The 26,023-nt window shown below is 42.8% G+C and overlaps 1 protein-coding gene across 1 annotated transcript in view; it reads right to left on the bottom strand.

Moving 5' to 3' along the window:
* LOC135077887 (uncharacterized) overlaps positions 1 to 26,023 on the bottom strand; it is a 39,844-nt gene that overhangs the window by 4,472 nt on the left and 9,349 nt on the right. Inside the window, exons 10-26 of the mRNA XM_063972428.1 lie at positions 25,483 to 25,585; positions 22,445 to 22,513; positions 20,259 to 20,358; positions 17,986 to 18,139; positions 16,933 to 17,066; positions 16,158 to 16,248; positions 15,312 to 15,410; positions 14,004 to 14,173; positions 12,759 to 12,864; positions 11,729 to 11,748; positions 11,393 to 11,641; positions 10,768 to 10,919; positions 9,572 to 9,698; positions 8,887 to 8,973; positions 8,131 to 8,346; positions 3,854 to 4,006; positions 2,760 to 2,918 (exon numbers count right to left, since the gene is read on the bottom strand). Coding sequence (XP_063828498.1) covers positions 2,760 to 2,918; positions 3,854 to 4,006; positions 8,131 to 8,346; positions 8,887 to 8,973; positions 9,572 to 9,698; positions 10,768 to 10,919; positions 11,393 to 11,641; positions 11,729 to 11,748; positions 12,759 to 12,864; positions 14,004 to 14,173; positions 15,312 to 15,410; positions 16,158 to 16,248; positions 16,933 to 17,066; positions 17,986 to 18,139; positions 20,259 to 20,358; positions 22,445 to 22,513; positions 25,483 to 25,585 — 2,189 coding nt within the window. The remainder of the gene's footprint in view (positions 1 to 2,759; positions 2,919 to 3,853; positions 4,007 to 8,130; positions 8,347 to 8,886; positions 8,974 to 9,571; positions 9,699 to 10,767; positions 10,920 to 11,392; positions 11,642 to 11,728; positions 11,749 to 12,758; positions 12,865 to 14,003; positions 14,174 to 15,311; positions 15,411 to 16,157; positions 16,249 to 16,932; positions 17,067 to 17,985; positions 18,140 to 20,258; positions 20,359 to 22,444; positions 22,514 to 25,482; positions 25,586 to 26,023) is intronic.

Raw genomic sequence — 26,023 nt, 5'->3', positions numbered from 1 at the left:
CACACTACATACACTTTACGGACAAAAAATATTGCAAAGAAAAAATATAACATAAATAAATAAACAAAATAATATTTTTAACAATCCTGTTTCAACAACTTTCGTATCATTTCATTTTTAAAACGATATATTATGTACATAAATAAATATATAAAGTTTTATACATAAACTAAATAGGTACATTAAAGTTATAATGTTTTTAAAAATAAATAAAACAAACAAACAAACAAAGTAGGTAACTTTCGCATTTGGGTGCATTTAGCCTGTTATGAATAGACACTAGGATAAAATACAAATAAACATGAGCTAAACCGGGGAAAATGTGAGTATAGAAGAAGGAAAGAACATTGATTTATGGTGAATTCTTAGCAAAAGAACTCGCAATGTTAAGGGTTAAGTATTCGCAGGGGGTGTGGTCTTCATAGGCCACGCCCTCACCTCTGAAATGATGGCATTGATTGTAACCCTAACCTAATTCAAAACTGAAACTTGCATGGCTACGATGCGCGTCACCACAATATACTCCTATCGAGTCACATTATCGATTTCAGGCGATAAGTCTAAAACGTAACGTAGCAAACGTTTAAAATCTATTATGATTCTATAGCACATTTTTTAAAAAACGCTCCATTCTGGTCGTAAAAACTCAATTAATTTTTAATCAACTGTAAATTAAGATTTTTTGTTTAGTCAATTGAGTTGATAAAACAGCGACGTCATTATAGGCTTTTATGGCTCTACAAATTCTATGGAGTCTCGTTTTAACAGACTTTAAAATTACTAATGAGGATCAGTACTGTTGTAGAAAATTCAATAAAACTAGTATCTACGTTAATCTTTAAGACATAAGAAAGATATATCTTTTTGAATTATCCAAATCGGACCATTACTTACGAAGATATTAAGTAATAAACATAGGCCGTTTTTGCCGCTAAAAGTCAACGTACGCAAGGCCGCGTGACGTCATTATATCCGAATCGAGCGCAGCCGGCGTACTAATGGGATGGAAAATATTTTTTTCCGGCTAAACTATCAGTTTTAGAAAAAAACTTTTAATAACATTTATTCTTCAAAATAAAGTAACCTATCGACCAGTAATTTTTAAAAATAAAAATTGTGAAAAATAAGTATTGCTATGTCCAAAAACCACATTTTCATAGGATTCGATGCAATGCGGAGACGCGGTTGGGGTGAGTGTAACTTAATGATTGTTTGTATTGAACATAATAATACATAATATGATGCTAATACCCAGTTTCTGGCCTGGGGGGGGGGGGGGGGATAAGTCATACCCAGCTTATAGCCTGGGGGGAGGGGCAAGCCTTACCCAGCTTCTGGCCTTGGTGGGAGGGGGGAGAGGCAAGTCATACCCAGTTTCTGGCCTGGGGGGGGGGGGTAAGTAATACCCAGCTTCCGGCCGAGGGGGAGTCATACCTAGCTTATGCTTATGGACTGGGGGAAGGGGCTAGCCTTACCCAGCTTCTGGCTTGGGGAGAGGGGGGGGGAGGGGTCAAGTCATAACCAGTTTCTAGGGCTGGGGGGAGGGGCTAGCCTTACCCAGCTTATGGCCTGGGGGAGGGGGGGGGGGGGTCAAGTCATACCCAGTTTCTGGCATTTCTGGCATGGGGGGGGTGTCATACCCAGCTTCTGGCCGAAGGGGAGTCATATCCAGCTTATGCTTATGGCCTGGGGGTAGGGGCAAGCCTTACCTAGCTTCTGGCCTGGGGGGAGGGGGAGGGGTCAAATCATACCCAACTTCTGGCCGAGGGGGAAGTCATGCCCAGCTTATGACCTGGGGAGAGGAGAGGGGCGGGGTAGTCATACCCAGCTTCTAGGCTAAGATTAAATAGATTTCCAGCACGGAGCGGCTGTCCTTTCCTGCAGCAGCTGGCCCGCCCATGGGAACGGCGAATAGATAGGTAGGTGCGTAGGTTTAACTCAGAAAAACTAAATAACAGGTAGGTATTAACTATTAAGTGTACATCGAAATGATTTTCATAGCAATGTCTTATTGTTAGAAGTTATACCTTATTGTTAGAAGTAAATAAATTAATACTTATACATTTTTATATTTTACTTGGAAGAAGATATGACTCTAACAACACTTATGTACACTTTATTTGAATAAATCGCCAAATATACCACCGCGGAGACCCCAATCGCGTCTCTGCGTGCCATTGAATCGTATGAGCGTATGGATTTTTTGCGTTATTTTTCACAATTTCCATTTTTAAAAATTACCTATCGATAGCTTACTTTATTCTGATGAATAAATGTCATTACAAGTTTTTCTCTAAAACTGATAATTTGGCTAGAAAAAAATATTTTCTATCCACGCAGTACGCCGGCAGCGTTCGGATCGGATATAATGACGTCATCGTCCCCGCGCCGGGCGGTCAGTGAACTTTTTTAGTAATTTGGCCATAACTTCGTCAATTTTTGTCGTAGAACAAAAATTTTTGCACTGTGTATTAAGGATTTCTTAGCCCTATAAATCTGCATTCACAGCTAAAAATCGAAATGATCCTCATTGATTGGTAGTGTCAAAACAGTCTATTTAGTATCGTGCCGTGCATCCTAGCTAGGCAGTAATAGCGTAAAATTTTGGCAGCGCGTCTGTCGCGCGTTTGTCGCGCTGCTAAATCGCCTAAATGTGACAGCGCTCTAAATAGTCATTAAGTGGTTTTGTTTGCGATAAGCCCAAGTTACAAGAGCGTGGGCATGTCGAAGCTGCCGTGGGCTTGGCGAGCGCGACTCACCGTGGGGTTCTTGTCGTCGGGCAGGATCATCTGGTTGGGCGCGCGCAGCGACAGGCGCGTGAGGATGCCGCCCAGCCAGCCCGAGCGCTTGTCGCCCGACTCCTTCTGCTTGTCCGAGCTCTTGCTCGGCTTCGGCGTGTCCGTCTCGCGGTCAGTCTGCTGGGAAATTGACGTAAGTTATTGATTTTTAAAGTTTTTGCGTCTACTATCATAGAAACGTCTACGTAACATTTTAAATTCCACGTGTTTCTACTTGATTTAGGCTAAAGCCCGGTCTGTGAGCACGTAGAATTTTGTCCAATGACCCCAAGCTACCCATCCTTATCGCTCGCGCGTAATTATATTGCTGTCGCGACCTAGCGACGAGCGCCCTCAGTGAGTGTGCGAGCGCGACAGCAACATAATTACGGATGATAAGGATGGGTAGCTTGGGGTCATTGGACAAAATTCTACGTGCTCACAGACCAGACTATAGAAAAGAACGTCTAAGTGAAAGATGTAATAATCTTTTTCCTCTCACATTAAATTAAGACTAAATTATTCGTTAACTAATCGCAAATATTATTAAACACTCATACATTGAAAAATGAATATTCTTTATATTTTTAATCGGTAAAGCTTGGCTAAACACTGGCAGGTCGGTACCCCTCCTTAGCAGTTCGATCGTTTCAGCCAAATGACGCCCACTGCTGTAGGCCTAAGATGCGCGCCGTGATAACTTTTATCGACGTCAATCGATAAAATGGCGTGATAACCGCCTATCACGGCGCGCATCTTAGGCCTACAGGACAAAGGCATCCTTTAGCAGTAATAATGTTATCCTAGTGACACATGTAAACAAGTTACTATAGTCTGGTCCGTGAGCACGTAGAATTTTGTCCAATGACCCCAAGCTACGCATCCTTATCGCTCGCGCGTAATTATGTTGCTATCGCGCTCGCACACTCACTGCGGGTGCCAGTCGCACAGTCGCGACAGCAATATAATTACGCGCGAGCGATAAGGATGGGTAGCTAGGGGTCATTGGACAAAATTCTACGTGCTCACGGACTGGGCTTTACACAAGTGCATCGGTGCTAGTACAAGTGTCTCACCTCCTGGCTGGGCGGGCGGTCGTCGTCGTAGGCGTAGAGGCCGGCACCGGCGCCGGCAGCGCCCGGCATGGTGATCATGGGCCGCGGCTCCGGCGCGCCCCCGCCCCCCGCCTCGCCCTCCCCCGCCGCCCCGCCCGCCTCGCCGCCCGGCTGCTAGAAACAACACTGGCTTGCTTAGCTATTAACACATCACAAAGGCTAAAGAAAAGTACTTCCTAAAGAAGAGAACTGTATTTATACAGGGTGTTAGGTAAATGGGTATATGAGCCGAGACTAGCCCATGTTAACATCCCAACTAATATCCCAACTAATCCCAACTAATATTATAAATGCGAAAGTAACTCTGTCTGTCTGTCTGTCTGTCTGTCTGTCTGTCTGTTACGCTTTCCCGCTTAAACCTCGCAACCGATTTTGATGAAATTTGGCATAGAGATAGTTTGAGTCCCGGGAAAGAACATAGGATAGTTTTTATCCCGGTTTTTGAAACAGGGACGCGCGCGATAAAGTTTTTCTGTGACAGACAAAATTCCACGCGGGCGAAGCCGCGGGCGGAAAGCTAGTGGTCTTATAAATGGTAATGGTGAAGTCAGAAATTTGATATCATCATTTTAATTTTTTTAATTTTCATACAAAATAAATTTTATAAAATCCGATTTGTATGAAAATTAAAAAAATTAAAATGAAGATATCAATTTTCTAACTTCACCATACCATTTATATTTTTTATTTTTTTTATTTTCATACAAATTAAATTTTATAAAATCCGATTTGTATGAAAATTAAAATAATTAAAATGAAGATATCAATTTTCTAACTTCACCATACCATTTATATGACCATGTTAACATGGGCTAGTGTCGGCTCATATACCCATTTACCTAACACCCTGTTAACTTTGTACCGTGTATCATATAATAAAAAAATTTAATTGAATTTGAAAAACTTATAGTCCATCAATTATATTATCAAAAATATTGGACACGTATATTTTAATTTGTCAATCAAACCAGTAATTACAAAGTTATGGTGCGATGAAGTTCCGCGTGAGGTCACTGTGCTACTTTTTAAGAACTCCTTGACGTCACGTTCCTCTTCTCTTGAAATTTGGCGCGCTTTATCTCTTTAAATTTTCATAAGTTTGAAAAAGTGAAAAACACGTGTCGAATATTTTTTAATAACTAACGGACTAATTAAAAGTCTTGCTTTTTTACCCAGGAAATATACCTATTCACACAAGAGGAGAGCAGTTCACGGACGATAAAACCAAGGGTGAACGTAATTTTATAAGTCATGAGTCGTAAGCTGAATGAAGCTGCTTTCAGTAGTAGAAAAAACGACAGAGGGCTAAAACCAGCAAAAAATAAAACTGTCATTACAAAAATCACAAATTACAAAATTACGCGTTTTTGTTAAACATTAAACTACTTTTTATATTCTTTACATACCTCAAATTTATTCATATACACATAAGTCGTGTAGTAACGTATCTGTTTGCATGGGGGCTACGACATTATCAAGCTGGTATTGTATTATTTGTTCCCAGAATGACATAAAAGTGTTTCCATAAAGCGCTATTAGATTTGATAAGGCTCTTCGTAGTTTATAGCGTCATAACGTTTTAATTAATTTCGACGTAAAACTCATTATACACAACAACAACACAGTGAACTGGCACCGTAGTGAATAGTGCGTGTAACAAAATAACCGCGAAAAATTATTGAAAATAAATAACAAAGTATATTTTCAACTAAACATTTATTTGTGAACAGTAATATACATGGACACAATATCGAGTAACAACGAAGCATTATTGATCTAACTAATGCCACAAAAACTATTTTGAATAATTGTATATCTCACATAGATTCATATCCATAATTAACTGTTTTGGTATGAATGATATTAAATTAAAAACAATATTAGTTTGTCTTGTAAATGCGTCAAATGCCTGATTTGTGAACATTTTCAGGAATGATTGTTTATTGTCCTGCAATAGTTGGTGAATCAACAGGATAAAGAAACACCAAGCCAATTTATTTGATTTTAAAGTAATAAAATAACTGTTTCTTTTAAATGGATATTAAGTTTTAGTAGTAGGTATCGCTGAAATTATTACACAATACCATTCTGTTGAACTACGTGTCGCGGGAGGTGTACGATTACGGCCAATAGGTCTTACAATTTATTTTTCAGTTCCCGCACACGACATTGAATGACTCTCGCAGAGCCCTTTCGTCTCCCGTGGCACGCAAATCATCAGGATATTTATAGCTTATAGCCGAAGGTGAAGCAAGATAGATTACCATAGAAGAATAGGGACTTAGAAGTAGTTTTAGTTTAGAGATTCTAGTTTTTTTAGTAGGTAGTTCTAGTTCGATATAAACGGACACTTAGTATTTTTAGTTGAACTATTACAACATCAATATTCTGGATCAGACAGACACAAGCGTTAGTGAATAGACATCAATATAATTTATGCCGATCAATAAAGTCATCGACAACAACAATAATTCAGATCTCATAGATATCACAGCGAATAAAATAAATATTAGCACAGCGCGGGACGTATATGCACTACAATTAAACAGTACAGTCATTAATTCATCGGTTAATTCGTTTCACGATATCGGGACACTCGAGCGAGGATCGGGTCGGTATCACGGGCACTCTCAGCGGGGGAGGTCATCGGTTATTCTGGAGCCATTTCAGAGAGAAGGCGCCTCGAGGGCGGCGGGATCAGGCGACTCGTTCAGTCGAGCTTCTCCCGCGCCGGCTCGCGCGGCTTGACGCGCGCCACCAGCCGCCGCAGGAAGCCCAGCACGCGCTGCAGGCGCGGCCCGGCCGGCGGGCGGCGGACGGCGCGCGCCGGCCGCAGCCCCCGCCGCAGCCGCGCCGCCGCCGCCCGCAGCCGCGCCCGCCACTACGCGCCCGCCAGCGGCTCGTCCACCGCCCACGTGCTCGGGCCCGCCACGCAGTAGCTCGCGTGCGCCCGCCGCGGCGACGCCGGCGCCCGCACCGACCCCGCCGGCGCGTCCAGCTCGAACGTGCGCGCCCCGCCCTCCCCGCCCGCCCGCCGCGCCAGGATCGCCTCGAAGCGGTCCAGGCTGCGCTCGATGGTGGCGCGCAGGCGGCGGCGCTCGGCCGCGGCGGGGGCGGGCGCGGGCGCGGCGTCGGGGCCGGCGGGCTCGTCGATGGGGTAGGTGCCGCCGAACACGAGCGGGCGGTAGGGGCGCGGGGCGGCGGCGTCGCGCGCCCACACGTCCACGGTGTTGGATATGAGCGTGCCGCAGCGCGCGGGGCGCACGAGGCGCGGCGGGCGCGCGTCGGGGCTGGCGGGGCGGCGCGCGGGGCGGGGGGCGGGCGCGGCGTGCGCCACGTGCACGTCGAGGTCGGACAGCGGCGGCGGCGGCGTGCTGGGCTCGCGCGGGCGGGTCGCGGCGGGCGGGCGGGGCGGGGGCGGCGCGGGGGCGGGCGCGGGGCGCGGGCGGCGGCGGAGGCCGGGCGCGTGGAGGAGGTCGGGCGCGGGCGGGCGGCGCGCGGGGGCGGGGGCGGGCGGCGCCGGCACGTCGGGGCGCGCGGTCTCCTGCCGCCGCCACAACACTGCGTTAGACTTGCCGGCGGCTCGGTCGCGCATCGCCGGTCGCGGACCGACTCGGAATGGAGGTCGTTCGGCGTCGCGGCCGCGCGTGTGAGGTGTGAAATTGACGATTATGCTCGGACGAGATGCCGGCTTGCGACTTCGTTTTTCTAAATTAGTTCCGCGCGACGTTTCCGATTTGTATGTAAATACGAGCACGTCAGCTGAATAGCTGCAAATGCCGACAGTGAGAGACAAAAAAGACGCTTTCGTATAATCTCAGGAATGTAGTGTTTTACTTTGTTTCCTTTTCAATTTTACTTTTAAAACATCAATGTCAAAAAATACATAAATCTAAATCAACTACGAAAACACCATCACCACGTCGAGCAAGATAAACGTTGCCATTAAATAAATTAACGTGTCGATACGAAATGAAGTGTGACAATATTTTAATTCTAATAAAAATGTGTTCAACTAAGAATTGCAGTGACTTTTTGTAGCAATAATGATAGCATTGACTGTATATTATTATAATTTATACATGAGCCATAATCTCTGATAAAAATTTCTTCCAAAAAATATCGATAAGAAAGCATATTTAAAATGTAAAGAAGGAGGAAGGAAAAACTTTTAATAAATTGTGTAAGTCTTTCTCATTGCCACAGAAAGTCACCGTTCTTGGAGCTGCGGCACTCACCTCGGCATAAGTATAGGGCTGGGGCTCGGGCTGCCAGTAGCCGTTGTCCTCGTAGCCGTACTGGTAGGGCGCGGGCTCGGGCGGCGCGGGCGCCTGACTGTAGTCCGCCTGGCTGTAGTCCGCCTGGCCGTAGTACTTCGGGTAGTCCGCGGTCTCCTCGGTTGGTTCCGGGAAGCTCGCCGCGGGCTGCTGGAATGGCTGCTGCTGTTGCTGCGCCTGTAATAGGATACATGTATAATCCCTACTAATATTATAAATGCGAAAGTAACTCTGTCTGTCTGTCTGTCTGTTACGCTTTCACGCCTAAACCACTGAACTAATTTTGATGAAATTTGGCATAGAGATAGTTTGAATTCCGGGAACGGACATAGGATAGTTTTTATCCCGGTTTTTGAAACAGGGACGCGCGCGATAAAGTTTTTCTGTGACAGACAAAATTCCACGCGCGGCTAGTAGCTATTTAAAGTAAAAGGCGATTAAGGGAAAAATGTGCGAACAACAGGCCTTCCCATCCCATCTGGATAACGCGGGAAGTGTATACAAATTACTATAATAATTATCTTTGGTAAATTTGTATGGGTTGACTTCTTGTAGTGGAGACAAAATGATCTGACGAAGCCATTTCATGGTTTGTAACATTTTATCTCAATTTAATAGCTCGCGATTTACATTTGCATAATAGGTATCACAGCTATTTATCAAAACAAAGAAAGTTTTGTATGAAATATTGTGAAACCTCCACATTACAACGCTCACCTGTTCCTGCCACGCGTACGGCTGCTGCTGCGCATAGTAGCCGTCCGGCGCGCTGTGCTGCGGCGTGTTGTGCGCCGACGCCTCCGCCTGCCACACCACACACGTTAGGGCACACGACATGCTGGGTTACGTACGATTACGACACACAGTGTTCATTCAAATTTTATTAATAGTCAGGTTAATATACAGAAAATGCGCATATAATACAATATTGTGATTAGCAAAACTTATAAATGAGATTAGTCGACCCCAGCAATCAATTGACATGCTTATTGCTTAGGTCAGCGTCGACAACGTTGAGCACAGTGCGCAACGAGGATGGAGGTTGCGTGATTTTTCCGAAAAAGAAAGCACGCCGCGTCGACGTTGCGGGGCCGCTGCCAAGTCGACGACGCTCAAAAGGCGCTAAGGCAGTGGTTCTTAACCGGTGGTCCGCGGACCACTGGTGGTCCCTGGAGGCATTCCAAGTGGTCCACGATGTGCACTTGCACACCTTGGTCAAAACCACTTTAAACTGGTTTTTGCAGTCAAACTGGTTTTGACCGATTATGCGGTGGTTCTGACAAGACAGAAATTTGGTAAAATGGTCCCTCATGACTTAAAGGTTAAGAACCACTGCGTTAAGGTGAGGGGTCCCTTATCACGAACTGTCAAAATGCTATTCTTCTATAAATTGTGTACTGACCGTGAGCGCGTCGGCGACGCTGGTGACGTCGTGCAGCCACTGCTGGTGGCGCGGCGAGGGCTCGCTGTCGCCGCCCTCCTCCACCAGCGGCGGGTCCTCTTGTAGCACCGGGTCGTGGTACCGTAGCCTGCCACAAACTTCCATTAACCACTGCCATCACAGCTTGCCCAGTGGCCTTATTCACGTAACAAAACTTCAACGACAATACCTCTAGCATGAACAACTTTCGTCTTCGAATCGTTTGCGTATTCGACAAAATTCGATACTCAACCTTCGAATTAAACGATAACGTGACAATTTTGAGTCTCAAAATAAGTTTCGTTCAACCATTTCTCATACAAAGTTCACTTTACGACACGTTCACAAGGGCGCTGTATGTAGTTTTCTTACTAAATCTTTTGATGGCGATTCGAGCACGCAAACAATTTGAACTCGAAAGTTTTTCGTGCTAGCCGTACAAATCGCTGAGTTGCGATCCTATCGAGTAATCGTTCTATCGAAAATGACCCTTGTGAAAACGGATTTAGAACTGTTTTTAAATGGGACGACTTCTGAACGTCAGCGAGATCTTGACTGTTAAAATACGTGAATTAGGCCATAGGCCTGTTCGTCTCCCCGAGTAGCCAACGAAAACAAAACACGCGCGGCGTACCCGCCGACGGGTATAATCTACAAGGGATTCACGAGCGAGAAGTGAGTGACGTACGAGCGCGTGCACGTAAAATATTCACTATGGAAAGAAGAAAAAAACGCGTTTAGGGCGTTCGATGGCGACACAGTAGCTTCTTGTAGCTGTTATCCTTATCGCATGGGTACAGTACCGATCACTGACGTATGTAAACGAAACGGTGCTTGACTCTGAGGCAAGCCAAATTGCACCATATTGTTGAAGACATTGAGTAGACATTTTTTCAAATATCTTCGTTAAGAAATCTTTTTGTATGTAAAGCCTGGTCCGTAAGCATGTAGAATTTTGTCCAATGACCCCAAGCTACCCATCATTATCGCTCGCACGTAATTATGTTGCTGTCGCGCTCGCACACTCACTGCGGGCGCCCGTCGCACAGTCGCTACAGCAATATAATTACGCGCGAGCGATAAGGATGGGTAGCTTGGGGTCATTGGACAAAATTCTACGTGCTCAGGGACCAGGCTTTAGTACACATTATTATTGTGTACTATGGGTTTATTCTTACCTGTCAGCAAGCGAGGCGAGGCTGCGGCAGAGCGCCGGCGAGTAATCGCGCGGCGAGCGCGTGACGGCGCGCGCGGCCTGCTCCGTGTACGCTAGCGCGCGCTCGTATAGACCCGCGTCCACCAGGCGCGTGCTCAGCAATAGTTTGTACACCTAGGGACAAACATGCATATTTTATTTAGACTTTGAGAATGGAATGAGGGCTATCGTTTTAGCGCTCACCAGTTAGCGCCACTGTAGAGTGAGGTCCTGTCACTTACTAGTAGCGAAGATAGTGGCACCAACTGGTGAGCGCTAAAGTGGTAGGAGGACTATCGCATTTGCACTCATCAAGATGGCGCCACTGTAGAGTAAGGTCCTGTCAATCGCCAAGGGTGCCAACTGTTAAGTATAAAAACGATAGTCCTCATTGGGCTTCACAACCAAATCAATTCAGCCGTAGAATGTCCACTGCTGAACATAGACCTTTCCTGCCACCTTGTGATGTCGTCGGCCACCTTGTGAACAGACATCCCATACGACGTTCCATACTACTCCCATACGTTTTCCGGTACGCGGCCTCCACTCCAGAACCTTGCAGCTCCATCGGCCCCACAACCAAACGTATAGTTGTAAATTAAACTGACCTGTAGTTCCTTAATAACGTAGTCCTGGTTGAGAGACAGCGCATATTCATAGATCTCCGTCGCAAAGATGGCCTCATTAGTCGCATGCTGACTGAACGTCTGCGCGCGCGGGTCAGCCAGCAGGAGCGTGAGACGCGGGGTGGGGCCGGCGGGGGAGGGGGCGGGCGCGGGCGGCAGGGGGGCCAGCGGGTGCGGCGCCCACTGCACGCCGCCCGAGATGTAGCAGAACTGCGCCGAGTAGATCAGACCACGAGCCGCTAGCGTGTCGCCTGTGGAAGTATGTGCTTAACTTTATTCAACATCACAGCGAACAGAACTGCGCCGAGTAGATCGACCGCGCGATGCCAGCGTGTCGCCTGTGGGGTGACGTAGCGTGTGTATACAGGGTGGAATTTTGTAATGCCACCTGGAGGGAAAGTACTCTTAATATTGTAGATAGAAAAATGTTCTCTAAGAAAACATTCCTTTATTTTTGAAAAGAAAAAGAACTGCATGCATTCAAAGATTTTCGAGAATTTTTCGAAAATTCCCTACCATACCATAAATTTTTCTGTAACATAATAAAAATAATTTAAGATTTCATGGTTTTCCTTTCATTTGCTTTATCAAGTATGTTAAAGAGATTTCATCCTTATACTTAACCCTAACGATCGATGTAATAAAATACAGGATGTAATTTTTAACAGATTTAAGTTGGTTCGATTCCCGGGTGTGGCAAGCATATTTTTGGAAATCTTTGAATGCAGTTCTATTTCTTTTAAAAAATAAAGGAATGTTTCCTTTGAGAAGTTTTTTCTATCTACAACATTAAGAGAACTTTCCCTCCAGGTGGCATTACAAAATTCCACCCTGTATAGTCTGGTCTGCGAGCACGTAGAATTTTGTCCAATGACCCCAAGCTACCCATCCTTGTCGCACGCGCGTAATTATGTTACAAGACCGCAGGCCAGGTCGCAGACCAGGCTTTAGCCGGACACTTTATTCAACATCGCAACGTAAACATTAAATTTTAATACCCCAACTCGGCTAGCTATATTAAACAGCAGTATTTTATACGATACCTGTTTGTACTGTAAGATTAAAATAAAAACGTATGAGGCGCTGTTTCAGTCAAAACCCCAGAGTGTCAGTTATGTTATAGATGACCCACGCTGAACTGTCCCACCAAACTTAATGACAGGGGGGCGCTACTATCGTTCAACTATATGGTTTCCAACATGGCAAATATCGGAACCAGCGATCCGATATTGACGGTGGCACCCCACTGTCAATGTCATGGATAGGACAGTTCAGTGTTTTGGAAGTATAATTTTTTTTTTTGACATGCAATTTTTTAAATAATGTTCTATGCTTAAGGTCAACTTACCGAGCTGGATGAGAGTGCGGCGATCCTGCTCGGGCTTGGCCGACGTGTTGGACAGGATGATGGCGGCGTGGGGCCGCCAGTCGCCCCAGTTCTCGTCTGACACGCACTAGAACAAAAACAAATTTCTTCTTCTTATGTTCCCAAAGCAAAGAAGAATGTGAAAAGTCGTAAGCTTGACAGATTCATCTGTGGAATATGTAGATTGACCACTAAAGGAAACTAAGGTGGAATTTGTTTTGCACAAATTACTAATAGTCCCGTTAGCCCCTCGTACTTAGCTAAATGTTTGTGTCACGAGTGGGCTCACCGCAATAGTCGAGCGGCGGCGAGATTCGAACCCGCGTTCCCCGAGTCGGCCAGTCCGACCCCTTCACCGATCGGCTATCGTGACTTCAAAACAATGCTTGATAATTACTGGCAATAAGTGGTGATTGAGTTTGTTCCGGCGTTTCTTCTCAGCACTTGCCATAATGTTTGTCTCGAAGCGCTGGTAGGGCCACAGAATAATAATAAGTACAAAGTACAGAAGTTTTACTTCGCGAAGGTATTTAAAAAAATGAATGCTCAATGTCATTAACAATATGGTGTAATTTAGCCTGTCTCAAGAGTCAAGCACCATTTTGTTGACAAACGTCAGTGATCGGCACTGTACCTCTCAGTGTCTTGAGGCAACTTAAAAAGTACATTCTGTGTTTTTATTATTATTTAGGCAGTTAAATACTGCACAGTATTTAGTACACTATTTTCTTTATTTTCTTCCATCATACACAAGAATACGCGTGCGTGAGTCAATGTTCGCTCGTATGTGAGGCCTTGTCGAATAGTATCCTGTAGGTGGGCCATCGTGCGTGTTTTGTTTTCGATGTAAACTCGCGGAGATGAACAGGCCTGGTAGGGCCCAAAAGATAAGGAGACATGTAAAGTGCCCCATAAGGGCTACCTTTTATTTTTTTTGAAGTTCATAAGTGCCACTTGTGGTCTAAACTGAATAAATGATTTTGATTTTTTGTATCGTATATCCGGCTCGATTCTTAGCGAAGAGCTTAGGAAGACGTAGCGTGGGCAGGCCTCCCACTAGGTGGACCGACGATCTGGTGAAGGTCGCGGGAAGTACCTGGATGCAAGCGGCGCAGGACCGGTCTTTGTGGAAATCCTTGGGGGAGGCCTTTGTCCAGCAGTGGACGTCTTTCGGCTGAAACGACGACGATATCCGGCTCGAAGGACCATGTAGCAGCAGGGCCTCACCGTGGCGACGGGCGGCAGACGCGCGGCCAGGCCGGCGTAGAGCGTGTGCAGCGGGTCGGCGTGCGGCAGCGCGCCCACGAAGCGCTGCGCCACGTGCGCGCGCGTGCGCCGCGAGCCGTACCACGCTAACAGCAGCGCGTGCCCCCACAGGTGGTTGTTCATCGCGAACTCTGCGCACAACAAACATACATTACTCCTTTAAATTACTTACTTTAGGTATGCTAGCTATAAATAAACATTCTGTCAGCAAAATTTTATTTATGTAACAAAATTGTCAACCTTTACCTTTATCAACATTGTTTTGGTGTAATTATTTATAATATCTGTTTATTAAGCACTAACTTACACAATAAGTATAGATACCTAAAACACAGGCAAACATTTTTGCTTAGTTTAGGTATACTACCTTAATTAACATATTGTTACTAACCAAATAATTTCATAGTCCCATTTAAGTTTCTTGTATTTAGGCTAAGTTTTTATTCAATAAATTTATCTTATCTTATCTTATCTTAAGTTGTTGCATGCCGACATTCGGTAGAGCACGCATGCACTTATATACTGCTTTATGTATAGTATGATACAGTGTCTCTTAAGCGGCCCCGAGACGATCAATCGCGATTGTCAATTCTACGTGATTGACAATTGACTTTGATCGTTTACAAAAGGCATTGAAGCGATTGTCAATTGAATTTACGTGATTGAAGCAAATTGATGATAATTTTAATTGAAGCCCAATTGACAGGTGCCATTGAAGCTAATATTGATCATTTAGCTGAGCAATTGACAATCGTTTCCGTCAATTGGAATTGTCAATAACGTAAATACATTGACAATCGCGATTAATCGTCTCGGGGCCGCTTTACGCAAATAAATGATTTCTATTCTATTCTATTTCCAACTTTACTGTTGTAAAAGTAAATCCAAAAATGTACCATAAAAAACGTACATGGTAATTTTTGGACCTAAAAATGTGATGTCAAGTTCATAAACTGAGAATGCACTTAACCTCTTAGACGTGGAAACTAAGAGCCCATAAGCAACCCCAGATGTGACGTCACAAAATGTCTAAAACAGCTCTTGAACTTAACTTATTAAATGCCGTATGATGGAAACTAAGCGCTGGTAGGGTGAAAAGATTATGAGACATGTAGAGGCTCATTAAGAGCAAAATGACGATTTGTAAGAACTATTTATTAGTCTAAACAAATAAAGAAATTTTGACTTTGACTTTGACTTAAGAGCCCCAAAACAATAGCTTTTGGAACGTCAAGAAATTAAGTCAAAAATAGAAGTGGAGTATCTTACCAAGTGCTTCTTGCTTGTTTCCGTACGTGAGGTATTCCCGAAGCTTGTCGAGCGCCGCGACTTCGTCCGTGGCTGCCCGCGGCGAGGCCGATTCGGCACCTGCACAGCAAATAATACACATCCTTTAAGATGACTGGCAAGATAATGTTTCAATGTGTCGTTAAATGAAGTTTTCTTCTACGAGTATATTGTAATCTGACAGATAATCATCCGTCGCAGTTTCTTTTATTTTTGGACTACAAAGGTGTCTCACACGGGAGTGTTACTCAGTATGGGTACTCACGAGGTTGCTCAGGCAGCTGCAGTGGAACGTTAGCATCCGACGGCTCCGCCGCTTCGTCGTCGCGCGCGCCCGACAGCGAAGACTCTCGCCGCGAGTCTAGGGACACGAGACACACGTAAAGCGATACCAACACATACACCAGCAGAAATTTAATCACACTGTTACTCGCTACACCGCGTATGATCCGACACGATAGTGGTCGCCAACGGGTTAACTCTACCAATGGATGATACCTTCAGTATTTCGAATTTTATGTCTTTAAATTAGGATTGAAAATTAATTAAGAAAATACTGCAGATAGAATTCCAAGATGTGCCCCGTCAACAAACAAATCAGATGACCGGTTTTCAATTCCATTGACCAAATAAAAGTTACGCACTAGATCATACGCCGTTGTACGCAGATGTGACAGGTACGAAAGTACATAAGAGAAAAAAATAGTAGTAAGTTAAGGATAGCCGCAGCGCATTAAACAAGCCACAGAAGTTGTGAAGGCTGGACCTTACATGTAATAGCACAAAATTCAGACGGAATAAAAAGAAAAAAATCAAAGGTGTGCGTACCAAGTCTCGCCGACTTGTCGGACTGCTTTTGGTATTCATATTCGCGCGTATTCTTCATCAGCAGCTCGGCGATATCAGTGCCAACGACCACCTGCATAAATATAATATTTATTTTAGTTAATCTAAGGCTGCATTTATGCACACTCTCGAGCTTGACACAGAGCTCAAAAGTCGACGTGACACTGACACTGGGTAGGTAAGCTTGATAGAACAATACTCGATAGGTACTACATTTTTTTATCCTAAAATTAGAAAAAAAATCACACGCCGCATTGATATGCGTGCGCATGAATTAGTCCTTAGACCCAGAAAATGCCTAAAAAACAAGTTCCAACACTAGTATATCGTAATGATAAAGTCCTAATATCTGAAAATACATCTTCTGTACAAGCTCGCTTCAAGCAAGCCAATACTACAAAATAAGTATCAGCAGGAGTGGCGTCAGTCTACCCACAAAGTAGACTGACGGCCTCATAAAGGTAGCAGGAAGGCGCTGGATGCAGGCCGCTACCAACCGGGCGATATGGAAAGCATTGGGGGAGGCCTATGTTCAGCAGTGGACGTCCTGTGGCTGAAACGATGATGATGATGAGAAGTTGACTGAGTTTGTTGCGGCGCTTCTTCTCAGCACTTGCCAAATGTTTGTCTCGAAGCGCTGGTAGGGCAAAAAAAGAATGAGACATGTATAGGCTCCTTAAGAGCATTTGACGATTTGCAAGAACTAATTTAATTAGTCTAAACAAATAAAGAAAATTTTGATTTTGAAGTGTCGTACCCCGTTCTGGCGCAGCAGCAGCGCTAACAGGTCCCACACGAGCGCGTAGCCCACGGGGTCGTTGCCCCCTGCGCCCGCCGCGCTGCGCACGCGCGCCTCGCAGTACTCAATCACGCTTTTCTTGTGCGTTACACCTGCGAAACATAAGGGTATTAGTTTCCACGCAATATGATTACATTTTAACATAACTAGGTCTCATAACATAACTCGATATCGAGGCGAAGAAGATCGGCAAGACTTGGAGCGAGATCAAACGCATAGCTCAAGACCGAACGCGATGGAGGACTGTTGTGGACGCCCTCTGCCCCATCTAGGGGACATAGGACCGTAAGTCAAGACGTCTTTATCTTGTCTTTTATCCCCTTATTAATAAAAAAAAGTTACACCTGGGATGAACACATTAAAATGATATTTCTTTACTAAATAGACGCGTTTGTCAGAAAATAGTGCTAGCTAGCGCTAGTAAGAAAAATGGCGTTCTTTTAGTGGTAAGAACTGTCACTGTCAAAAAAATGCATGGGAAACGTCACTTTTGAAGTTTAGCAAACGTGTCCTCGCCGAAAACATGCAAAAATTTCGACGGTTGCTATGGCAATTTTAAATACGAAAAAATTATAAATGCGAAAGTTTTTATGTCTGGATGTTGGTTACTCTTTCACGCAAAAAGTACTAAACGGATTTTCTTGAAACTTTACAGTATTATTGTTTGAAACCCAGATTAATGTTTAGGCTATATTTATGCCGATTAAATATCACGCGAGTGAAGCCGCGGGCAAAAGCTAGTTTTGCTAATAAATTTCTAACAAGCGCTATTTCCGGCCAAACGCGTCCAATGACAATTTAAACCAGAGTTCAACTAGGGTGTAACTTTTATTAATAATAGGCTTTGCGTAGTTGTAGTGTATTAGTAAATGCAATTTATTGTTGATTGATCCGTGCGACGAGTTTACAAAAGAGCACGAGACAGGCGCACGCCGTGAGGGTTTGAAGTCCAGAGCGCACGCGCAAGTTTTAGCGTAGGCCCTTAGTGGGCGTGGTCAAGGTAGCACCCACCTTTGACGAGCGGGCCGGGGTAGGCGGCGAGCGCGGCGGCGCAGGGCGTGTGCGCCAGCGCCGCGGCCAGCGACGCCAGCGTCACGCGCGCCGGCCGTCCGTCCACCGGGTACGCCGCCGACACCACCACCAGGTGCCGCGATGAGATGCTGCCCTGTGGACACGAGTATTACCACAGAATAATAATAAGTTTTACTTCGCGAAGGCATTTAAAAAAATGTATGCTCAATGTCATTAACAATATGGTGTAATTTAGCCTGTCTCAAGAGTCAAGCACCATTTTGTTGACAAACGTCAATGATCGGCACTGCGCCGAAGCTATAGGGCTGACTTCGGTAAAATGATATGACGTGAGGTGCCAAACTGCCGAAAATGGCGGAGGAAATACATGATTTAGCATGAATTATCATGAATAATATTAACTACTTATTTACCTCTCAGTGTCTTGAGGCAACTTAAAAAGTACATTCTGTGTTTTTATTATTATACAAGGTGTTACTTTGCATTTTTGCCATATTTACAGAGGTTACTATATTACTGATACTGAACACAAATCCGTAAAAAAATAATGCCCGAAATTTTTTTTTTAAATCTTAATTATTTTATTTTATCGACAATCTGTTAAACACACCACTAATTATCGTAACGCATGCACATCACTTGTTGGCGATGGCGATGGATACTTTTTTACTTTTTATTGTATTTTTAAATTTTATCTATTGCAATCTATTGTCTTTAAAATGTCTTTTTGACACTTGTAAAAAACTGAGAAATCCATCAATCACAAATCACGTTATAAATAATACAAAAATGTCTGAAGCGTATTCAAACAACGAATAATTTATTCAAAATGGTGCTTGGAGTGTCTGCAAGACGTCTTAGACGAAATGCTTGATGACGTACCCTTAGCGTTACACCAAATGCTCTACTACCAGCAGGATGGTGCTCCCCCACAATAAGGACGTCAAGTGCGCGAATAATACGTTTGGTGAACAGTGGATTGGACGAGGGGTCCAGTAGCTTGGCCACCACGATCCTCGGACCTGACACCAATGGATTTTTGGAGTGACTTGAAACGACTGGTATGCGCAGAAGAGATAAACAGTGTTAAACGCGTTACACGAAAGGATTGTTTTAGTGAAACTGTGAGACAAAACGTTGTAGGTATGTGTTGCGAAAACTAAAGCGAAAAACCTACGCTTCGTTGTGCTAGACTGTGCCTTGATCAGATGATCAGAACGGAGGCCACTTTGAACACTTGCTTCGCAGTATGTAAACTTTGTAAGTAGGAACTTTTTAATAAATAATTAATTGTGAATAAGGTGATTTCATTTCAAACTTAATTTATTAATTTGTAAAAATAGGGTACAATGTTATAAATTAATTAAAACCCTAATAATTATTACGTATTTTTGACGGTCCTAAGCCCGTAAAGTAGAAAGGGAAATTTGAAATCAACTGAAGAGTATTTTAAAATAATTATTATGACTGGATAAAAAGGCTGGTACCCAGAGCCATAAATCAACAGATTATTAAGAACTAGGCCACGCCCACTAGGTTTATTCCACTTGCACCTGTAGAACGTGCGAGACAAAATTGGTTTATTCCAATTTGTACTGAAAAACCAAATTTACTAAAATCTTAGTGTACTTTCTTTATGGGAGTCTCTTGTTTATCTTAAATAATAGGTATTGTTCCCTACTTTTATCTCTGTGAATATGGCAAGAATGCAAAGTAACACGGTGTATAGGCAGTTAAATACTGCACAGTATTTAGTACAGCATTTTCTTTATTTTCTTCCATCATACACAAGAATACGCGTGCGTGAGTCAATGTTCGCTCGTATGTGAGGCCTTGTCGAATAGTATCCTGTAGGTGGGCCATCGTGCGTGTTTTGTTTTCGATGTAAACTCGCGGAGATGAACAGGCCTGGTATTACTTTAAAACAACAGCGCTGGCACACGCGAACGGCGTGGGTTATACAAGGCTAGTCTTGAGAAAGAGGTTACCACCACTCCACACGAAACTTTAATCAAAAGAATATAGGAGTTCGAAATGTTGGAAATACTTATCTACGTTGCAAAGGGAGAGCGATTTAAGTTTTTTAGCTAGTTAGACTTCACACTCAAATCTTTGTTCACCTCCAGAAATTAAAGCTAATTCAAATTCACAATTAAAATAGATGCAGCAGTTTATACAACTTATCGAAGTTCCTTAATTTTGTTAAGAAAAAAGAGACTTTCTTGTACATTTTAATGAACATAATAGTGTACCTTGATGTGCGCGGTGGAGTAGCGGAATGGCGTCATGCGCTCCGACCGCACGGTAGACTCTTCCAGTTGCAGATTCAGCGACGCGTCTGTGTTCAAGTCCCTGTAGCCAGAACAGCTGTTAACTTTTTTTTTTTTCAACCTTACAATAAGTGAATAAGGTTTACATTGTCGTGGCAATCATGAACAAGACATTCTTTAAGCTTAGACCAAATAGTTTCAGGACTTTTTTAAAACGATGATCATGAATCATGGTGATTATTGCTGTTAGTATTTGAATGATTATGAAACAATCCCATATAATGTAACGGATATGGTATTTATGAAATCAACCAGAACAGAATACAATCAAAATAGATCATCTGAAAGAAACTAGGAATATGTAAACTGTATAAAGATAACTGTTTAGTGATGGTGAGTGAACTGTTTATCATAAAGTACTTATAGCTTTCAGAGAGGTAAGCTTACTCAATGTGCATTCCGCACTTGGCAAGCAATAATACTCAAACTCAGGGACAACAAGTCTACCTGAAATAATTTCTATACTGATACTCGGTCGGATACAATACGACAGTAGATGCTTTAAATCAATCTACAGGGTGTTACTTTGCATTCTTGCCATATTTACAGAGGTTACTATATTACTGATACTGAACACAAATCCGTAAAAAAATAATGACCGAAAATATATTTTTTTAATCTTGAATATTTTATTTTATCGACAATCTGTTAAACACACCACTAATTATCGTAACGCATGCACATCACTTGTTGGCGATGGCGATGGAGACTTTTTTACTTTTTATTGTATTTTTGAATATCTATTGCAATCTATTGTCTTTAAAATGTCTTTTTGACACTTGTAAATAACTGAGAAATCCATCAATCACAAATCACGTTATAAATAATACAAAAATGACTGAAGTGTATTCAAACATCGAATAATTTAATCAAAATGGTGCTTGGAGTGTCTTCTAGACGTCTTAGACGAAATGCTTGATGACGTACCCTTAGCGTTACACCAAATGCTCTACTACCAGCAGGATGGTGCTCCCCCACAATAAGGACGTCAAGTGCGCGAATAATAAGTTTGGTGAACGGTGGATTGGACGAGGGGTCTAGTAGCTTGGCCACCACGATCCTCGGACCTGACACCAATGGATTTTTGGAGTGACTTGAAACGACTGGAATGCGCAGAAGAGATAAACAGTGTAAACGCGTTACATGAAATGATTGTTTTAGTGAAACTGTGAGACAAAACGTTTATGTGTTGCGAAAACTAAAGCGAAAAACCTACGCTTCGCCGTGCTAGACTGTGCCTTCATCAGAACGGGGGACACTTTGAACACTTGCTTCGCAGTACGTAAACTTTGTAAGTAGGAACTTATAAATAAATAATTAATTGTGAATAAGGTGATTTCATTTCATACTTAATTTATTGTTAATTTATTGTATTGTTATGTTATAAATTAATTAAAACCCTAATAATTATTACGTATTTTTGAAGGTCCTAAGCCCGTAAAGTAGAAAGGAAAATCTGAAATCAAATGAAAAGTATTTTAAAATAATTATTATCACTGGATAAAAAGGCTGGTACCCAGAGCCATAAAACATCAGATTATTAAGAACTAGGCCACGCCCACTAGGTTTATTCCACTTGCACCTGTAGAACGTGCGAGACAAAATTGGTTTATTCCAATTTGTACTGAAAAACCAAATTTACTGAAATCTTAGTGTACTTTCTTTATGGGAGTCTCTTGTTTATCTTAAATAATAGGTATTGTTCCCTACTTTTATCTCTGTGAATATGGCAAGAATGCAAAGTAACACGGTGTATAGCAATAAAAAAATACCAGACTGTAATATAAATATTAATTTAAAATTGCGTACGGATTGCGCGTACCCTGGTACGCGTACTCAGTTTACGCGTATCCGGAACGCCTACTCCATACCTGCAGCTAGTAGCTAGCTAGACCCAAGTGAACGCATAGCTGCAGTTATGGACTAGGCGTTCCGGATACGCGTACCAGGGTACGCGCAATCTGTACGCACCTTAAGACGATTCAAAAACCAAAAGCTTAGGCCTGTTTTTTTTCGATTTTTGGCTTTGCACGGCTTTTGTGCCAATATGTTGTAAGCTGAGTTCAATGTTGTACAGTAGCAGTGTGCGTGTGAGATGTGCGTGTTACCTGTCGGAGACGTCGGTGCGCAGCGACGGCGCGTCGAGCAGCGAGGCGGGCGCGTCGCGCGCGAAGTACCTACAGCCGCAACCGGGACCAAGCGTGACCAGGTGGCCGCACCACCGTGCACCGGCCGACCATTGAGAATGTTTCAATTGACTTTGGAGTGAGGTTTTTAAAATTTTGACTATTAAATCCTTGTATCTGTCACCGCAAAATTGTGAATTCCGTCAGATTATAATCTGACGTAAAGCCTGGTCCGTGAGCACGTAGAATCCCGTCCAATGACCCCAAGCTACCCATCTCTATCGCTCGCGCGTAATTATGTTGCTGTCGCGACTGTGCGACGGGCGCCCGCAGTGGATGTGCGAGCTTTAGTTAGATTACAATCTAACCGTAGTTAGTAACTAAAGCTTTAACCACACCAATGCGTGCAGATCGCCATCGCCGACGCGATCAATGGCCAATGACAGGTCGCGCGACCCGATACAGTTCACGCGACCTGTCATTTCCCTATTATGGCTCCGGCGATGGCGATCTACACGCGTTGGTGTGGTTGAAGTATTAATCAAATAACACCGGTCAACAAAATAAAAATTTTTTTTTGCGCATGGATTTTACTTATTATATTCTGATTATATAATCAAATTTATATAAAAAAGTGCGATTACAAATCGAAAATATTTGCTTTTTAAAGAGTTATAGCGATTTGAATTTTCCATCTTCATAGTAGAATGTCTCTAAAGATGCACGTCACATTCTCATTAGGATATATTTATAGATAATTATGGGGGCTTATTCGCAAGAACAAGGGGCACGCTTTCATCTAAATATAGTGGGATTTGAGAGACGACGTTACCAAGGCCAGTAAACTGAAAGCATGATAGGGTTTGATTTTTATGAGAAAAATCTTCTATGGAACATGACAGGAAATTAGAACTTTTCATTTTTAATAAATATTTGGACTCTATTTTAAATTTTCTCTTGTGAGAATGAATCTTAAATGGATGTTTGGTATGTTTTAATAATTAGAAAGAATGAAAGAAAGAAAGAAAAAAAAATATTTGGCAACAAATTAAATCATCGCTATGTTCATGTTTCATACATTCATTGATATGAATTTTTCTATTTTTTACACATAAAAGCAAATTCAGAACAATTTTTTGTTGTTATTCTTATTTCTAGGTATTAAAGCAATGAAAATAAGCTATGCATAACCCGTGCGCAAAAATGCTGTAGACAGTTGTAATCCACTCTTTACAATCTCACGCTTTATATTATAAACTGACGGAGTTCAGAATTTCACGTTGTCATATCCACTTGCTCATTTGGCCGAGCCGCTCATTCGCCTGAGCATACTCAAGTGGATACAAGGTTTAACATTTACAGTGGTTTATTACGTGTATATTTCTCAATGGAAGGCCTCCTGCGAGTGCACGGTTGTGCGGCGCGTGAAGCTCGGTGTGGTGCTTCAAGCGTGTTAGTAGTAATGGCATGGAAACTACGCCCCGGGCCAAATAAACATTCAAATACAGAGTATTGATTTCTATGTATATCGTATATCATTAAAAAAGATAGTTTGTAAATAATAAACCGTTCTAGATCAACAATCAATACTGTTCGTAGATTAATCCTTACATTTGGCGCAAAGAATAGCGATGAAAATATATTCCCAGTACACGTTTAATTATACAATTGATAACACTATGATTGATGCTAATCGCATAAAAGCTTGCCTTTTGCAAGTATGATAGTATAATCACATTACGACAGAAGGTGCGCGTAACGAAAGTGTCAGGTTCTAAGAAACTTTTTGTAAATATTATTTGCATTAGATCATTCATACATTTTCATACAATTGGGTTTTGCTATGCTGGGAGAATGTAACGTTTCGCGGCCGCCATATCGTAATGTGCATATACCATAAAGCTATAATACATCTTAAATAAGTGTTCAAATCACAAAACCGACCACTGCGGAGTGTCTTGCCGCAATGTTATGTGCAAGAGTGCTCAAACAATATTTAAATCATTGAACCATATAAATCAGTGTTGATCCGGAGTGTTTCCTAACCAGTTTTAGAAAACGGTCTTTACTAATAATGCCTTGCCTAACTCAATCTCATTACCATACATACAGACAAAACATTGTAGTCCATATTGATCGCTAAATAATCATTCGAGTGGCGCAAGGAGAATAACAATGTGTAGCACTCTCACCGGTCAGCGTAACTGGGTCACGTTGCGCCGGTAGCATTTGCATTTTAGGCCCTGACGTAAGTAAGTTGCTGTGCCACTTCTGAACTGTTTCATTCTAAATATTTTCAACCTCAGTGTACACACTGTGTAAACATGACACAGACAATAGATTATTAATTGAAAGAACACAGTATCTCATAAAGACGGTCGATGATGAATAACTGTTTAATCCATTTGCTCCATAAAGTTGAACATTAGGGCAGGTGACATCATTAACCAATAATTTCAAGGCACAACTACTCGAAGAGAACCCCAAATTCTAGTTCTCGAGACCAATTAATTTCCAATTAAGTAGAATGAGATTTTTTAAAACTCTGACATCAATAAATAAATCAATTCAATCGGAAAAAAACGGCGTCATCTCTGCGATGCAAAATCTATAAGTAGAATACTGTTTTGGCAGCTCATTATAAGTTGTCTAGTCGAGACTAGTAGGCGACAACTATTCTATTTGAAGTTAGTTTCTATAAAAGTCTATTTATAAGCATTTTTACCATTTTATGTTTTAACTAAAACAAGATCTGTCAACTTATGTTAGCTGACCCATCACACGAGTTTTACTAAGTTCTCGTTCAATTTTCCCTAATCCTATTTCCTACTTTAATGAAGCTTTTTCCAACATGAGTGTAAACAAAGCAAGCGAGTGTACAGCGCTCATAACATAGAAAGAGGAGCCCTTCCTATGTTCTGTGGTACTGCGCGTGACTACCGCAGTGGTTCCCATTGAAGGGGGCGCTGTGAGGTGTGGCGGGGGTGGGGGGTGTTGATGGGAGACAAGCGATGACTCACGTGTCGTTGCCCTTGAGGCCGGCGGTGCTGGAGCGGCCCGAGTGCACGCTGGCCCGCTCCTCGCGCGCCGCGCCCGCGCTGTCGTAGCCCGCGCCGCCGTAGCCTGCGGATACAATAATACTGTGTCATTGGGCGAGCGATAACTTTTTTGACACTCTACGGTGGTTATAACTCGGTCAGTGTGGTTAGTGCATGTTTGCACTGAAGGTAGTCGATAGGGGTGCCCTCTCAGACGCATAACATTTTCCATCATAATTTAGTTTGGCATAACAGTATTTGCATAAAGTTTTTTCGCATAAACTTTGATATGCATAGTTTTCTAAATGCATAATGGTTTCTTAGGCATAATAATAACTTTCTCTAATTTTCAATACCATAATTTAAATAATCATAAATGTAAAGAACATAATTTTGATATTCCTAAAGTTAGTTTTTAATAAAATACGATAGCATAATGTAATTATTTATAACATTTAAAGTCATAAATATTGTCTATAAGAGCAACCAAGATTGAAGAGTAAATAATTATGTATTTGTGATG

Source organism: Ostrinia nubilalis, chromosome 2 (genome assembly GCF_963855985.1).
Source record: "Ostrinia nubilalis chromosome 2, ilOstNubi1.1, whole genome shotgun sequence".
In the NCBI taxonomy this organism is placed as follows: Eukaryota; Metazoa; Arthropoda; class Insecta; order Lepidoptera; family Crambidae; genus Ostrinia; species Ostrinia nubilalis.
The sequence above is the reverse complement of the archived record's forward strand: the minus strand, read 5'-3'. Positions and strand labels throughout refer to the sequence as shown.